The sequence below is a fragment of the Aedes albopictus genome, chromosome 2, assembly GCF_035046485.1.
Source record: "Aedes albopictus strain Foshan chromosome 2, AalbF5, whole genome shotgun sequence".
NCBI lineage: Eukaryota > Metazoa > Arthropoda > Insecta > Diptera > Culicidae > Aedes > Aedes albopictus.
In genome coordinates, this window is record NC_085137.1 from 116,079,262 (window position 1) to 116,098,277 (window position 19,016).

At 38.0% G+C, this 19,016-nt stretch overlaps 1 protein-coding gene across 3 annotated transcripts in view; it reads left to right on the forward strand.

The window, feature by feature from the left end:
• The window catches only part of LOC109420563 (uncharacterized), a 295,739-nt gene that overhangs the window by 130,229 nt on the left and 146,494 nt on the right, over positions 1-19,016 (forward strand). For all 3 annotated transcript variants that reach the window (XM_062850277.1, XM_062850276.1, XM_062850278.1), the window contains exon 2: positions 5,199-6,252. In XM_062850277.1, coding sequence (XP_062706261.1) covers positions 5,371-6,252 — 882 coding nt within the window. In that variant the 5' untranslated portion in view covers positions 5,199-5,370. The remainder of the gene's footprint in view (positions 1-5,198; positions 6,253-19,016) is intronic.

A 19,016-nucleotide genomic window follows, 5' to 3' on the forward strand; every position in this document is an offset into this window, starting at 1 on the left:
CCAACGGATTTACTCCCGCACTAGCTCCCACATCATGGCGAGGAGCGAGGATGGGAAGGGCACAGCATTGGATTTTCCGGTTTGTTGAATCCGGTAAAATATGAGCAGATAGGAAAATTTCCCATTCTCGGGGTCGTTGTCGGCTGGCCGGGTCGACGACGACGAGAACGTCGACGATGGCAATAAGCAAGTAAATAAGGGGCACTGACGACGAACGCCAGAGAGTGAAATCGTTCGTTTATTGAATAAATCTTCTACGATTGTTTCCGAGTAGGTATTTCTACTTTTTTTTTGCTAGTGATAGTGTGGTAGGCGGTATCATCGATTTGCCTCGAGAGGTTTATTAGGAGAAAAAGAAATCAATTTTATGGTCATTAGAGACAGTTGGTCGAAAAGTACACAACAGATATGCGCGAAATGCGAAACGGATAAAGAGGATCGCTGACGCAACGGAATTGTGATAATCTGCTGGGTATTTGAAGAACGGAGATGATTTTATTTCTGTACAGGCTTAGATGACATCAAAAACTTAGAGAATGTCACTCTTTAAAGTAATCAATCTAGTTTTGAAACAATGATATTTTATATCCAAATCGTTGAATGGAAGAGAAAAGTTTTCATTATCTACATTCGAATTGTTTTAGGATTTTTTGGCTTTTTAGTCCGTTTGTGAGATCAAAAACAACCTTATGTCTCTTACTCGGACATTTCAATGCATATCGGTTCTGTTTCAAAGATTCGAGTTATCGATTATTTTCTCGTTATATTTCTCCGAACTTCTCAAAAGATTATTTTAGAAAATGATGCGTAAATTCCTTCAGATACACAGTTTATCACAGTTTATCAAAGGATGCATTTGGAAAATAATTCATCGAAATATTCGTAATGTCTGAATATTCATGAATTCCTGAAAAAATCCTTCAGAAATTCTCAAAACGATTCCTTCAGAACATTTTCCAGAAAACTTAATAAAAATTCTGCCGGGGATGCCCTAGGAAATTTCTTCATGGAGTTACTACTTGAGGATTTTCTAATTTTTCTCAAAGAACTCCTTTAGAAAACCTTTCATAAATTTCCTCAGAAATTCCTCCATCAAATCTTTCAAAATTCCGTCCGAGAATTCTATCAGGAAATCATCCTCAAATTTCTTCAGAAATGCTTTCAGATTTCTTCAGAAAATCAAAAATCTTCCAGAAAAAAAATCATTCAGAAATTTCTCCACGGATTACTCTAGATATTCTTTCATAGATTCCTTCAGGAATTTGTCTAAAGTCTTATTCAGAAATTCTTTCAGTGGTTCCTTAAGAAATTTCCCTGGAGATTTCTACAGAAATTCTTTATGAGATACCTTCATAGATTTGTTCAAGGATTCCATCAAGAAAACATCTATAGATTGCTTTCAAAATTGCTCCATGGATGTTTTCAGAAGGTTTCCTTCAGAAATTCCCTTGAAAATTTCTCCAGAAATACTTTTATGTCAATTTCATGAAACTCCGCCAGGGATTACTTCAGATTTTTTCAGGATTTTCTCTAGACGTTTCTCCATGTGTTTCCCCAAAAAAATCCTTCGTCATTTACTTAAAGGATAACTCTAAGACTCCCTCTTAGACTTTCTAAGAATATCTCGAGTTTTTCCGAAAATTTCTCCATAGATTTCTTCAGAAAATCTTCCACAGACTCGTATTTTTTTTATTATTAAATTTTATTCAATTTATTTAGTTGAAGGACTCTTTCATTGATTGATTGATTTGTCTTTATTAGAGAGACTTTCAGCCCTTGAGGACTCTTTCAGAAATTGTCTTAAATATATCTCAATAAACTTTTCTATGAACTCCGACCAAGGATTTTCATGAGAATTCCTTCAGGTATTCGAAACTCCGAATTCGAAAGCTTTTATTGAGATTTTTACAGAAATTTTACTGAAGTTTTATTCAACAATTCCTTCAGATATTTTTTCAAAAAATCTCCGCTCGGATTTCTTCCGATATTCCGTTAGGAATTCATTCAAACATATCTTCAGATGCTTCTTGCGAGTTTTATGAATTTCTTCAGGAATTTCAATGCGGGATTTCTCCAACAGTTCTTTCGTGGATTTTTACAGATATTTATTGAAAAAAATTCTTAAAAAAGAACACTCCAGAGATTTTTCTACCAAGAGTTCTTCTATTTAAACCTAGAAATGCATCGCGCTCGCACCGTATACGATTGGTGGTGTTGTACTTTTCATAACGGCGCGCGGGGTTAAACATGTTTGCCAAAAATCCTGCAGAAATTGTAAACAAAGGTACTGGTGGAAGTCACCAATCAATTTCTGAGGGATCCCTGGAGAAATTGTAAGGGAATCCTAAGAAAAACTCCTGGAAATATCTCAGCAGGAATTCATAAAAGAATTTATTATATAATTTCTTCTGGGGTAATCGCAAAAAACCGCTGAAGGAAAATTCCTGCAGGAAATCCTGAAGAAACGCATCCTAAAAAAATAACATTGAAAAACATCATGTTTTTTTTTTTGAAAAAAAAAAAAACATTTTTCGAAAGAATCAGGTATTCTGCAAAAACAGGAGAACCCTCTGCAGGTATACAAAGAAGGATTTCTTGATAAATAGTTTAAACAATTTCAGTGGGAATTGCTGAGAGAATTTCTGGAGAAATTTCTCAAGCATCTCTGGAAAAATATAAAAAATACCAAAAATAAGTAAGGTTTCAATACTCCCTATCAATCCCTGAAGGAATACTTGGAGGAACTTCTGGAGAAACTTCCGCAGAATCTCTGAGTATATGAAATAGGACTTAAGAAAATTCTGAAGAAAATTCAACAATAATTCTTGAAAGATTTTAAGGAAGAAATCTGCATTTTCGAAAGAAACCTCTAGAGGAATTTTTGAATGAATAATTGCCATATTTCTGTATTGTTTTTCTGTATTTCTTTTCCGGAACTGCCCAACCTAGGAATTTGGGTAGCTTGCTTAATACTAATACTAATGCTTATTTCTTTTCTATAACTGCATCTTTTGAAGAAATTGTAGGGGGAACTCTGTGATAATCATTGGAGACATTTCTCGATTTTTTTTAGAGATATTTAAAAGAATTCTTATGGGAAATTCTTACAGAAATGTTTGAAGAAACACATGAAAGATATATGTAACAACTTCCATAGCCATCCTTGAAAAAATTATAAATCCTGAAAGAATCTCTATAGGAAATTCTGGCGGTATCCCTGGAGGAAATCATCGAGCAGTACGGGGGAAAGAATAAATTCATAATTCTAAAATAATTTAGAAGGAATCTTTATTGGAGTTATTGCTGATATCATATTTCAGTCATTTAAAGTAGTTCCTATGGGGGTTTATCAGTATAGGGGGTGCTGAGATTTATAAATCTTGAGTAACCAGTTCTGATTTTACCATGACAGCACTACTGAGATTTTCTTAATGTTAGCAAAATTTTCAAACAAATGTAGATCTGATACCTCGAATTTTCAAGAACTAAAATCATAACAACAAAACACCAAACATACTGAAAAGTTTGTCGATAAGCACCCACTGTTGTTTGATTGATCAACTTATCAGAGAAGTTCAGATTTATTTGATTTGTGTTTTTGGAAATTAAAGGTTTATACAGTATGGCCCATAAAAAATGCGAAAGTCTTCAAAGTCATCGTTCCCCTACTTCGAACTGATTAACCTTGCATGTATCTATTGGATGGTATAGTAGAGCCACTTATCTGATAATGACAAAGGAACATAGACTGATTTCATGCACATGCCTTTGGAAATACAACGTTGAACATATGGATGTCGAAATCGTCCACGCGCCAGCGGCCGTTTTTTTAAGGATGTAATTTTCTTTCAATTGCTTTTAATTACATTCAATCAAATTTTATTTTCAAAATAGTACTTTTATGACTGGATAAGGTCTTCAGGAGTTCGTTGGTTCATCGGACATAAAATATTAACTTATACATTAAGAGACATTTTCTGAAAATTGAATTATTTGACAAATGATAATTTTTATAAAATATTATGTTTTAAGCATGAAATTGTTTTTAAGTACTTAGTATTTGTACCTATCATAAAGGTTGGTTTATATGCCTTCATCGGCAAAAAATTGTTTTGAAAAATGTTCAAACAGTGTTAGGATTTTTATTAATTTATCTTAAATACGGTTTTTAATATGTAGCACCTTTTTTAGTTTTTGTTTCCTAAACATTTGAAATTATTTTTAAAATACTGTTCAAACATGGGCGTATTAAAGAGTACATATTTCATCATGGTTTTCATGTGTTTAAAAGTTTCAATCTTAGTTCATTTTGCTCTGAAAATTAGAGGAAAACTTTTTTTTTTATCTTTATTATCGAGACTTTCAGCCCGAGGCTGGTTCGTCTCCGGAAAGAGGAAAACTTGATTTTATTTAGAAATTGTTAACAATTATAAGGTATCCCATATACGTAACCAATGAATATTTTGACAAAAAATTTAGAGATCCTGTATGACAATGACCTCCTTATTGTATCCTAATCCAAAAAAGTTTGATTCATTAGGTTATTTCATCAAAATCATCAAATACCGCAAAAAAATAGAATTTCTCATTTTTTTATGGGTCATACTGTACATACATATAGGGTGACGAAGGGTATAATCGGCAGGTTTGTTCTCTTCGTCATGGGGGGTTTTAGTGGGCTGAATTGTTTGAAATTTGGGCATATAACTCAGCTTGGTTGGAAAGGATTTAAGGACTCTGAGACCATTAGGTTTCAAACAAAAAACTCATGACGAAAAGAGCGAAACTGCCGAAAATACGTAAGTTCCCCTATTTACGTTATATATTTACCTTAAAATAACTACTTCATCTAAATTTCAGAACATCTGATGTAATGTATAATCAATACGAATTTTGAGTACAAGTTTTGATCTTATTGAATGTAGTGTTATCAAAGAAGACCAGAAGTAGTATTTTTAATGTATTTCTGTGAAAGATTGTATTAGTTATGCAGGAATTCGAACTAAAGAATTATCAAAAAACAAATGCACAATAGTTTTCACGAGTAATTAATCTATTAAATCTAAGACAACTGACAAATCGAGCCCGACCTGTGTAAGCAAACTGAGAGCGTGCATAAACTGGCAGCGATTCTCGTTCAGCAATAGTTTGAATAAAAAAAAACTCAACAAATTCCAATCAACGTTTCTCCACTCCAGACCAGGTGTACCCATCCAGTCAGTGACAGAAGATAAGAGTGGTGCCGGCAGAGTGGCACGTGGAAGAAAATTGTGATCATAATCGAGAAACGAGTGATTCCCGTGTGTAGATGTGTGTATTGTATGACCCGCACACAAGGGCATTAGCATACCGAGGAAAAAGTGCGCCAAAATGACCGACATCAACCGCAACGGTCCGAGTTTTCTAAAGCACAACGGAAAAATCGAACCGTCGGGTGGTCCTAGTGCTTCCAGTACGCTCAAGCGTAACAATAGCTATCATCAACGGTTGAAAAAATCCTACAGCGAATGTGAGTATGCTGCTGCCGCCACCGGACCGGCAAACAACAATGGACAGCAATCAACGGTCAGTCGAAGTGGGACCACCGGCGGATCTGGCAAGTGGCGATCCCAGCAGCCAACGGCAGCGCAGGTCACCACCGCTGCCAAACTGGACACCAATGCCACCACCACCATGGTCACCGCCAACACTTCGGCTGATGAGTTTAAACGCTTTCACACGCTTCGTAACAGCTACGGGGGGAAATCCAATTTAAATGTAAATAGCACCAACGAGTCCTCAATAAAAACGCAAGTTCTGCTCCATCAGCAGAAGCTGAAAGAGTACAGCAAATACGCTTCGGTTGCAGTAGCTTCGGCGGCGGCGACGACGGCCGCTGCGGATCTGAACAACGATAGCTACTCGACCTGTTCCTCGTCACAATCGGACTATCAACATCCGCAGCATCATTCGCACAAACATCATCATCGATACCATCACCACCACCAGCATCATCAGCACCTTCCTTCGTCGACTCAGCATCAGTCGCAGCAGCAGCACCAACAGTATCCGGTGTCAACGACGGTGGCAGCCAATGCCACTCTAACGCGACCCGGCACCGGCCTCAACGCTAGTTCTTCCATCTTGAAAAACAACAAGGACTCTTCGTCGGGGGCTGCTACTGCGGGAGGTGGCAGTGCCAAGAACTCACTCAGGCGTGGTACCGGCGGATTAAGCACTTTGTCACTGTGCAGCTGCGATGCCGAGACGGAGGTGAGTACTATTATCCTATCATAGGTATGGGCGTGGTTGAGTAGGTGAGGTATGGTGTCGTTGTTGGTCCGTTGAAGTACCGTTAATCGGGGGTTAATTAATATGTTGATGGAATAGATCACTGCTATATGAACATATTTTAATTTGGACACATGTTTTGTACGGTATTCAGGTTATTGATATCTGTAGAACTGGTGTAAGAGTGCTTTCGGCGGTTTTTAGGACCCACTTGCTACGGGGTAGCTTACTCCGGGTGTTATCTACAATTTCCTTAGTCGCGTAGCTTGCCCAGATTATTCTTGCCGATCGCAGTGAAGACATTCTTGATGGCGGTCAGTTGATCTTCTACGCTGATGCCTCCCGGAATGTCTGCATGTCGTCACGATTTGAGCAGACGCAAGATTTTCCCCAGCATCGATTCACATAACATAAGTGGAACTCTGGCTCAAAAAGTTGATGCCTTTCCGAGTTCGTACGCTGGTATACAGGGCATCGAAATGTCAAATGCGTTATAACATTATTGCCATACCATTTTTCAGCATGTATACCATTTTTCATTGCTGTGAAGGTAAACAAAGACCTCATACCCTCATAGATCTAGACTGGCAGCACGTGGGGATCTAAAATAGGACATAAATTGTGATGAAACTTTGTAAATTCCAGTCAAACATACGTTTTCTAGCTTTAAATATAAAGGGAGATCGATATGTAAAACGTGGATGTGTTATTTCGAAGATTTAAATGAATTTATGATAAAATGAATAAGTGAATTTCCAGCGGCTAGTTTTGCGCATATCTCAAATGTCAATCTTCGTTCCTGTATTCTTTGCCAAAACTGGAATACTGGTGTCGTATCCATCGGTTCCGTTGGGTCTGCGCGCTCCGGATGGTCCGCCGTCACCGACAACGCCGCTTTTGCACGCTTTCCGCAACATTTTCTTGTGCCGTCCGACGAATTCACAACCAGACAATCGTTCCGTCTGCTGTCGCCAACGTATCTCCAATCACTGACTCTAACCTATATCCAGCATTCTCACTTCCCATCCGAAAGTATATAACACTCATACACTTAAATCACGAAGTTTACCCGACGTCGCCTTTCCCTCACCCGCAATGAATCTACACACGCATGCAAACAAGCGAGTAGGTACAACACCACCCCTGACTCTCGTGCAGTCATCTATCACACACACACGGGCACACACGATGTTGTCTCGATCGGTTATTTCATCCGCAACTCAGAAAACCACGGCCTGCTTCGGTTGCGCCGCTATGCTGTTGTATACCTACTTACCGTTATGCGTGGTTGGCTGCCGTCGGCCTCTGCGAACAGTAACTAGGGATGTCTAATTTTTTCAGTGTTCGCGTTCTTGTGTTGAGAAAATGAAATGATTTTTGGGGTAATGTAATTCAAACGTGGTTTTTTATTTTTCACATATATTCACTCGTCGCTCTTTGGGGTTTCGCTTTTTCTCGTCAGATTCCTGAAATATTTAAACATTTGCTTTTTAAATTTATTTACTCCGGTCCTATATACTACAACTGGTTGGATAAGATGTTTTTTGTTTATCAAAATAAATGACAGTTCGACGCCTTTCATAAAAGATATAACAGTTTCGCGTGCTGGAAAAGGATACAACTTTTTCCTTCGCTATGACTTTGGAGTTCCACTTATGTTATGTGATCGATTGCCAATTGCTTTGCTGAAATCAAAGTCACGCGTAACCACGGTAGTATCCTTTCGCGTTTTCTTCCACTGCTCGCTGAAACGATGGGCATTGAATCTAGCAGAGTGCAGCTTTCTTCGTTGGATCCGATTTGTGCGCTCATAATTATCGGATAAATGGCAGTAATTAACCTTTTGCGGAACCGTTGGATCGTGGATCCAAGCTATTCCCGCCGGAGCGATGGGATCGTTTGTGTATAAAGATGATTAAATTATAATTATGTTTGTCCTTAGGGATCTGTTTCTTAGAAAATTGTTCAGTTAGCAAGTAAGCACCATTTCCATGCAAAAAGAAGGTTTGTAAATGTTGCTTGCGATAAACCTGGCATAATGCCTGTATCCGCAATAATCGGGACACAGAAATACAGCTGTAACTCTGCAATAGATACATTAAAATTGCCCAAATTTGGCATCTTAATATATGTTCATTTCACCTACAAAATTACATGTGAATCGGTGCAGTACTTTTTGTTGTAGCAATGAAAGAGTAGAATATGCGCCATTGAATTTTGTACAGCCCCTAGTTTTGCTTGTCAGCGCTGTAACTTTTGAATTTGGCAAAGGAAATGGCTGAAATTTTGTCCGTAAATCTCTCAATCTACATTTGGTGCAAAGGCAAAATTTCAAAAAAATCGAAACGAGCCCCTCAGACAGCAATTAGTCAGCACCCTTTATTGTTTCGATTGTACTATTGAAGGTAAACCAATAATCATCAAAATTTGCAGGCACAATATACACATAATCAACTACCTTCTGTGAAAATTTCATGAAGATTGGCAGAGAAATTCAAAAGTGATTAATAGGCAAACATCACACATGAAAAACACGAAAAAATTTCACTAATACTTAACCCTATCAACACCAGTAGCTTTCAAACCATTTGATCAAAGTTGATGAAATTTTGCAAAAAAGTATCTCTACAAGTATTATAACTGCTTACGAAATTTCATGATTATCATCACAGAACTTTGAACTGAAGCTTAAAAGAACCCAAGTAACAATTTCAATTCCTTTTAGATTTGATTATTTTTATGGAAGCTTTATCACAGCTTGACCAATTCATGGAACATTTATAGTTGTTTTTATCAAGAGAAAACAATCTTCGTTCGTTTGCGGTTTTTATGTTGTCTTCAAGTTAATTTTGAATTCGCGCATAAAACAACTCAATTTACAAGAGCATTAAATCTTATAATAAGTTTTAAGGAGTATTTGAAGTTATTTGCAACACATAACATCAACATATTTTATCAAAAGTTTATGCTTCGTTTATTCAAGTGCATTTTATCTGGCTAATCCTCCTTTAAAAACTTCTTGAAGCCTTCTATTCTTGAGCTAGAGCCATTACTCTGGATCAAGAACTATGCGAAATAATGATAAAGACAACGAACTATTTTTCAATCCAAATAATGAATGAAACAAATTGGTTGAAAAACCGTGTTCTCATGCAAATATAAACACATAAACATGTTTGCTCACTGATAATTTAGCCATTCTTGGGCTAAAAAGTAATCATGTCAACGAAATAATTATTTTACGGCCAATCAAAAATGCGAGTAGCTGGCTGCTGTCGTCCCGCCTTCAACCAGTTTCTCACACAGGCCATAGCTATGCGAATCGAAAATGAAATGGGTACTTACTGTGACTCTGCTGAAGCTCATGCCAAATAGTGTAATTGTAGTAAGTTGCACTTCATTATTAATAGCAAAAATAGAGGAAAACAAAATAGAATTGGCACATCTTAACGCGAAACACCGCGAAATGTACAGAGACAACTTTCTAGCATCAAAAACGTAAACAAACAATTGTTAAAGGCTGTTACTCTTGTATAAAACGAACAAGTTTCATTTAAGACGAACAAATCTGCCTTAAGATCATAACTAGTAAAAACAATCTTCAATAAAGGCTGTAGCGTTCATACAAGGTGACTTGGTTCCATCATTGTTTTGAGGGGGTTTGGATTAAAGGTTATAACAATTGATGGCGGCTGCATGAGTTTTGTTCGCTTGGAACGGCAGCCATGTTTAGAAAGAATTGAAAAAGTGGCGTAGCCTTTTGTTTTTAAAGGAAATTTATGTCTTTGTATATTAATGATTGATATTATTTTTGAGGCGCTTTGTAATTTTCGTATGTTTTGGGTGGCATATCAACGAAAAAGTGGGTATGGCACGGAAAATTTCGATTCCCTGTCATCAATGATCTGTCAGGCAATTTAAATGTTTTAGCCATTTCAATGTGATGACAATTAATTCGCAGTTTAATTATTATTTCATCCATGAAACAAAACTTGTTTGCATCTGCATAATGCTTAGGTAAAAGATTTCATTTATTATGCACTGTTGACACTTTTGAGAAAGACAGCTAAAAGATCAACATGCCTCAAGATATTCTTGTTATAGTTTCATGAAGTTCTTATAATCAATCATCAGCGCATGTACATTAATACAACTAGTTTCAAAGCAGTCTTCAAAAGCAGCTTTGAAGATCTCCTGAAGAGTGGGCCAGATTCGTCTTATGGATGTTTTATACCTATTTTATCTCAGATTTGCAGAACAAAGAGCTTTATTGCTAAGTTTTATTATTCTATCTTAGAAATTACTTCAGGATTGCCACAAAAGTATAATTGTTACTTGGGAACCATCTATTATGCGATTGGAAATTGGTCATGATTGTACAAAATGTTTAAAACAACGTCAGTTTGTTTTTCATCCACAATTAAAAGTAATGTATCGATTTTTATGAAATTTGGAACAAATAATAAACATGCACCAAAGAGTTCTCAGCCAATTATTTGGCCAATTTTACCGATTCATTACAGAGCTGCAGTCGTACTTCTGTGTCCCGATTATTGCGGATACAGGCTTTAGTTGTGAATCTCCACAGTATTTCTCACAACTTCACCGTTATATCGCTTAAAAGATAGAAACCAATATATTTTTCAAGATTCTTTAAAGAAGAACGTTACATTAATTCCAATGATGTTTCCCATGAAAATATTCTGTAGAAAAGTGCTCCATCAAGCACTTATCCTAAATCCAGAAAATAAGTGTACATCGGCAAAGCCTGACCGTTCTCGTTACCCAATGCGATCCATCATTGCCCCTACGGCAGCCACTCCAGGTGACACACTTGTATGTCTTCATCACGATAACATAATAAGACAGACCTCTTCATTGTATTAACGCCAGCCAGGCAGCCATCCAACCAGCAGTGTGCATATCAAACATCACCCTAATCACTTGCTCTAGTTTCCATCATCGCGCCTCCTTCATCATCGTCATCCTCACCTATAGAGTAAGGTGGGGCAAAAGTTCGACCCTAGTTGAAAATTCAACCTATTTCAAAAAATCGAAACAGATAAAAATAAATAAATACCGTGTGGTGATTCTACCATTTATGAGCTAAAATTTTGCAGAACAAAGTTACGCCAAATGTCTTTTTAATTTTGAGTTACAACACTTTTTGTTTGTTTGTGCTTTATTCGAACTCTTGCCCCACCACTGGGGCAAAAGTTCGAATCTAGTGTTTGTGGAATTTCGCTAACCGTAGCACACTATTTTGACACTTTGGTAATAGGAATACCTGAAACCACTTAATATTTGATGTTAGAACTGGAATACACTTTAAAATTAGATCTGGATTTTACCCAAATCAGGGTTAATTTTATTACACCAAAAATTAGTAGTTTTCCGCCAAATTCAGATAAAACAACATTTTTTTCAACTTTAATCGAATTTTCTCACTAATTCCATCACTCTTAGAGATAATATGTACATTTTGCAGAATTTTAGGTTTATACCTAAAGTTGTCACATGACTCGAACTTTTGCCCGACAATTCGAACTTTTGCCCCACTATGTGTAAAATATGATTTCCAAATCTCTTTTGCAAAAAGTTATACATGCTAAAGCATCTTCATAATATACCTAGTTACGCCCCAAAATAAAATATCGAATTCGATTTCATTACAATTCCATGCGTTGGAAGGACCATCGCATGTTACAATATTTTGATCAAAAATCAACATTTTGTCATAGCTTTTCGAAATATTGATCAATTTTCATAATTTTTGGAGTGAAAGACTCTTTTCCAAAAAGGGTTCGAACAACCTTGACACCCGAAAGAAAATATTGGAATGTAGCTCAAAAACTTCAAAAGAAACTCTTGCCCCACTCGAACTTTTGCCCCACTATACTCTATGTGAATGTGATCCATTCTTACTAGCTACCTACATAAAGCTACCATTTGAGATGACCGAACCAGGCGCAGCCAGCGAGCGTGAAGACGACATTGATTTAGGGTAATCTATCTTCGGGTTTCTCCCGAAACCGTGTGGACGTGTGGGCCACTTTTCTGGGTTACAGAACAATTGTCAGGGATAATGGCCTGAATGGGACAGAAAGGGCTGATAAAATATGGAGAATAAAAATCGTCTATAATGCGATAAATTGTTCTAACATGTCTTCCCTTCTTCGATGATCATAAGCACATTGAAATTATTGACGGTATTATTATTATGCTCTTGAATTATGCACATTGAAAAAGCCCTAGCTATTCTCAAACCCATCCTTCAATCTCAAAATTCCCTTGAGTATGGAAGTTAACGTATACAAGCGCAACCGAAGTCCTGAAAGTAGTTTTAGTTTCAGGTACATAATTTACGAGATTCGTATTTTTATGTTGATAAGTTTTTTGGTTCCGAAGAAATCAAATACATTCAACGTGTCACGCTAAACCGCAGGAGTTGAAACCTCCGGATCTACAAAGGTTACTTAACCTACGTTTACAAAGGTTCACAAAACCAGATATTACCTAAGCCTAGGAACATAACGTCCATAACGTACACTAGTCCCCCAATTCACGCTCAACTTATTTGCGCCAAACTCGTTGCCAAAGTGGCTCCCAAGCTGAGGTCTGTTTGGCATATAATAATCAAGTATGGGTCTGTTCATAAACCGCGTAGACCAAATGTTGGCCACTCAGATGCCCCTCGTCCCTCTGAAGCTCTCATGAGGCCCCATTGAGATCTCCTTTTAACCCCCTGAGATCCCCTGAAACTTCCTGAAATAACTCTGGGACCCCTTGGAACCCTTTTTGGAACCTTATGAGAACAACTGCAACATCCACGTGCACTCCTGGGAACTTTCAGGGACCTCCCGGAACTCCTCCTGGGCCCCTTCTGTAATCCCTCTGGAATCCCCCGAGAACCCCAGAAACTCTCGAGAAACCCCCGAAACGCCCCCGAGACACCTAGAGTCCCTATTTAAAACCCCTGAGAACCCCTGAAACGCCCCATAGACCGCCTGAAACGACCCTGCCACCCAACGGAACCCTCTGAGAACCCATATTGGAAACCATTGAGTTTGGCAACACAACTATATTGTACAGTCGACTCTCCATATGTCGATGTTCTACATCTCGATATCTCTCCCTATCTCGATAGTTTGGTCGGTCCATTCAATCTGCATACATTTTACCTTTCTACATGTCGATACCTTCTTATCTCGGTATCTCTCTATCTTGATGCGATCTCGTTGGATTTTGTTCTGGATTTTCTCTCCATATGTCGATATGCCCGTTTTCACAGGTTGCTAGATCTCGTTTCTTAGGTGCAAAACATTCTGGGAAGGCGGAGTGACATTTGTTTATTGACGGTTTTTCCTAATTACGGACGGTTTTTCAATCTAGTATGCATTGTAAATTGGTTCTTGAATTCGATCTCTCCATATCTCGATGGTCTCTTCAATATCGAGATATGGAGAGTCAACCACTTGCGTGTGCAGCCTTCTCTTTTTTCTCGCTCGTTCATTTTGTCGAACGCAAGAAAGAGCGAGATAAAACAGGGGGCAAAGTGCCCCCTCTATTATCTGTTTCTTTCGCGTGTTTGTTTACCAGAGTGAGTGAGAAAAAAGAAAAAGTTGCGCACGCTAGAGAAGTCAACTGTAATCAGTGCTCAGTGAGCCGTGAATCAAAAAAAAAAAAAAAACAAAATATTTTCATTCAAGTTTATGGATTTTTAGAATTTCACGTGGCTTGTGAGCATGAATTGGAAACCACCGATCTTTGAAAGGCATCTGTATAACAAATATCGCTCCTTGAGATGAAGAATCCGAAAAACATTTGCACTACTTAGGTACTAGCACTTCCAGTTCTTCAGAAATTCCTGTGGACCGTGACGTCATATTGGGAATTACTGGGATATTTTCAAGTAAGTTGACCCAAAGGCGTAGAATCCGAAAAACAATTTAATTTCGTCGTCACACTAACTATTCTTTCAATATTCAAGTGGTCCGTGGCCATAGATTGGAAACCACTGATGTTTTCAACAAATTTATATTAGAGATATTGATGCTTGACATGATCAATCCGAAACACATTTTTTTTTTAATTTACTGAATAATTCAACGGACATTATAATTGTCTTTGCATTTACAATTCTTCCTAGCACTTTAGAATTTGGAAAAAAAAACTCCTGACCCGTGACCCCAAATTGAGAACCGCTAATCTTTGCAATACAATAACATTCTATACAATTACATTCTGATAAGGATAAGTGCAGAATTCGAAAAACCTTTTCACTTCATCCTCACACCTTCGGTTCTTGAGAAATTCGCTTGGTCAATGACCGTAGGTTGGGAACCACTGAACTTAGCAAAACTGGTAAAATGTACATTCTTACTAAATTACTTAGGGTCTGTGTCAATTGGCGAATTAAAATTAATTTTTACTTAAAATTGACGGTTCAACACTTAAACTTGACAGTTCTCCTAAGGAAATAATTATCGAACTGTCAAGTTTAAGTGAAAATTAATTTTAATTCGCCAATTGACACAGACCCTTATAACTTTTTCACAGGTTGAGAACTTTGTATTTATTTTTCGTCCAGCGGTTGATTTAGGCCCCACGTTGTGTTTATATTTCTCCCGGAGAAGATATGACAAAGGACTACTTTGACTCACGTTTACGTTTTATTGGCGCACCACAGAGAGGCAGTGCTCCTGCAAAATTAACTCAGAGGAATTCAATTGTGTTCAGAGCAGTTGAAGCACGTAAGATTACATCTGCTTTTATAAGGTGTTACGATAAAGGGTTTGGAGAGGAAGTTAAAGGATGTTTAAGACTAAATAGTTATTTAAAGTTGGAAAAGGGATGTTGACCTTATCAAACAAACTAAGGATATGCAAGAACTACCTTGAGTGAAGGGCATTAGATCTGTAAACAAACATAAATAGGGATCATATGAAGCACCACAAACAAAATTCATGCTCACCTAGTATCATGAGATTATATTCGGATGATTTACTGTTTAGGTTTATGGATTAGGACCTCCAAGAACTCTCTTGTATATGGGTTATTGAATGTACAGACAAAACTAGGAACCTTTTACTATTTACATAAGCACATACAATATACATATATGTTTGATAAATAACCCCCTGAAACCCCAATGGCTTCTTTCACACCCCCAAGAAGATCCCCTGGAGCTCCCTGAAGCCCACTGAAACCTTGATATCCCTCTGAAATCTCTTCAAAATCCTCTAAACTCCTTATAAACTTCTCATAAACTCTCCTGAATCCCCTCATTGATCTCAGGAAACACCTCCCAAACCCCCGAGATGCCCTCCTGAAATCTTTATAGCCCCTTGAATCCCAACATTGCCTTACTACGTCTGGAAACCTCCTAAAACCTCCCGAAGACTCCAAGTAACTACTTCTAAACTTTCCTGAAGTCCTCTGAAGTACCTTTAAGCCATATGTAACCTAAAGAAACGCCTTGGAATACCTTGAAACTTCTTTAAACCCCATGCAAGCCCAGAAACTTCTCTGTTACCCTCAAGAGCTTCCTTAACTCTCCTAAATCCTTCCAAAACTCATAAAACGTCTTCAATCGCGAATCCCCCTAGAACCCCCTTGAGACTCTCAGTAGCTTCTCCTTAACCTCTGGAAATTCCCTTGAAAACCCCCTTGAAACCCCCTGAAGCTACATGAAACTTCCTGAATCCTACTGAAACGACTTAAAACCTCTGAAAGCCCCTACTCTCCTGTTGCTTGTTTACTCCACTGGAAACCATCCCCCCCTGAAGCACCGTGAAAGTACAGTCAAGATTCGTTATACATGGTGTGTGGTACTTTACGCCCACCGCTATTTTTCGGCTGCCTTACATCCGAATGAGCTCATTTTTTGTGTGTAGTTGCAGCATATCCTAAGCTAAACACCTTCCGAAAATGAACTGAAGTGAGTGGCATCGTGTATAACGATTCCTGACTGTATCTGCAACACCTTGAAATATTTCAGAATCCATATGCTTCCTTCTTAGACTTTAGTAAGCCCCGAGAAACTCTATGAAAAATTCTGAAACCCATTGAAGGGCCTTGAATCCCATTTCCTCCCCTAGCAATATCCTGAGACTATCAGAAACTTACTGTAAACCCCCGAAAACTTCTCAGAAACTTTTTGAACTACCCTCAAAAGTCTGGAACCCACTGAGGCGCCTTGAAACATCCTAAAAACATTCTGAAGCTCACTCGTCCTGAAACCCCGGAAACGTCTATGGAACGCCACAAAATGACTCTGGAACCCCTCTTGAATCTTCCCTATGCTCTACTGAAAGCTACTGAGGTCCCCTGAAAATCTCAGGAACTTAGGCATTACAAGGGAATTTTGTGCATATCTAGTTCGCAAGTACATCTTCTGAGCCAAGTGGGCTTCCATGAAGCTTCCAGCCAGCGAGCCAAAAAGGAGATTTTAAGGGCTGCAGGGGCGTTCGATGAAGTTTCAGAGGATTTCAGGAGCCGTTTAAGAACGTTTCGAGGTTTCGTTGACGTTTCAATGGAATCACGGAGATTTCAAGAGTGTTCTAATAGTATTAAAGGAGTTTTAGGGACGTTTCAAGGGGCTTATCAAAGGGGGTTCATAACCCTTTGAAGGGTCTTACAAGAGATTTCAGGGGCATTTCAAGGCATTTCACAGGCATTTCAGAGAGTTTCAGGAAGTTTCAGGAACGTTAAAAAGGCTTTTCTGATAGATTGAGAAAGCGTTAGATGGCGTTTCAGGGGCGTTTCAAGGAGGTTTCTGGAGCCGTTGAAGCCGTACCAAGGGGTTCCAGGGGCATTTCGAATTGACTATGATTATTTCAAGATTGTTTCAATGGATTACGGGGATTTTAGGAGCGCTTCGAGACATTCCAGGGACGGTGCAAGAAATTGCATAGATTTTGTGCAAGAGTTACTAAAAATCCTCTGAAACTTCCTGAATTGCTTCTGGAATCCTCCTAAAGCCCGCGCGGACTCCAACCAACGCACTAGACCACCATCCGAAACCCTCGACATCTGAAGCTTCCCCTGAGGCCTAGGTAGCGTTTGTGAGTGTGTTGAAATTTCTGTTTCTAAAAATTCAGACTTCATAGAAAAATATCGTCCTCGGAAAATTAGGACAGAAGAGCTATCCGATGATGAACTAGTTGATTCTGAATTTAACCTCAAGGTGGCACTCGTGAGTCTAAGAAAATTCAAACTTTTTTTCTCAAGTATTAAAGTACAAGAGGAATATTGTCTTTGGAAAAGATGATCAAGACACCAAGGGACACCTGATCATGCACTAGTTCCTTCTAGGATTATCCACTAGGAGCCAAGGAGTCTAAAGGGTCAGCAGACCATATAAAAGTCCCAAGTAACAATTATACTTTTGTGGCAATCCTGAAGTAATTTCTAAGATAGAATAATAAAACTTAGCAATAAAGCTCTTTGTTCTGCAAATCTGAGATAAAATAGGTATAAAACATCCATAAGACGAATCTGGCCCACTCTTCAGGAGATCTTCAAAGCTGCTTTTGAAGACTGCTTTGAAACTAGTTGTATTAATGTACATGCGCTGATGATTGATTATAAGAACTTCATGAAACTATAACAAGAATATCTTGAGGCATGTTGATCTTTTAGCTGTCTTTCTCAAAAGTGTCAACAGTGCATAATAAATGAAATCTTTTACCTAAGCATTATGCAGATGCAAACAAGTTTTGTTTCATGGATGAAATAATAATTAAACTGCGAATTAATTGTCATCACATTGAAATGGCTAAAACATTTAAATTGCCTGACAGATCATTGATGACAGGGAATCGAAATTTTCCGTGCCATACCCACTTTTTCGTTGATATGCCACCCAAAACATACGAAAATTACAAAGCGCCTCAAAAATAATATCAATCATTAATATACAAAGACATAAATTTCCTTTAAAAACAAAAGGCTACGCCACTTTTTCAATTCTTTCTAAACATGGCTGCCGTTCCAAGCGAACAAAACTCATGCAGCCGCCATCAATTGTTATAACCTTTAATCCAAACCCCCTCAAAACAATGATGGAACCAAGTCACCTTGTATGAACGCTACAGCCTTTATTGAAGATTGTTTTTACTAGTTATGATCTTAAGGCAGATTTGTTCGTCTTAAATGAAACTTGTTCGTTTTATACAAGAGTAACAGCCTTTAACAATTGTTTGTTTACGTTTTTGATGCTAGAAAGTTGTCTCTGTACATTTCGCGGTGTTTCGCGTTAAGATGTGCCAATTCTATTTTGTTTTCCTCTATTTTTGCTATTAATAATGAAGTGCAACTTACTACAATTACACTATTTGGCATGAGCTTCAGCAGAGTCACAGTAAGTACCCATTTCATTTTCGATTCGCATAGCTATGGCCTGTGTGAGAAACTGGTTGAAGGCGGGACGACAGCAGCCAGCTACTCGCATTTTTGATTGGCCGTAAAATAATTATTTCGTTGACATGATTACTTTTTAGCCCAAGAATGGCTAAATTATCAGTGAGCAAACATGTTTATGTGTTTATATTTGCATGAGAACACGGTTTTTCAACCAATTTGTTTCATTCATTATTTGGATTGAAAAATAGTTCGTTGTCTTTATCATTATTTCGCATAGTTCTTGATCCAGAGTAATGGCTCTAGCTCAAGAATAGAAGGCTTCAAGAAGTTTTTAAAGGAGGATTAGCCAGATAAAATGCACTTGAATAAACGAAGCATAA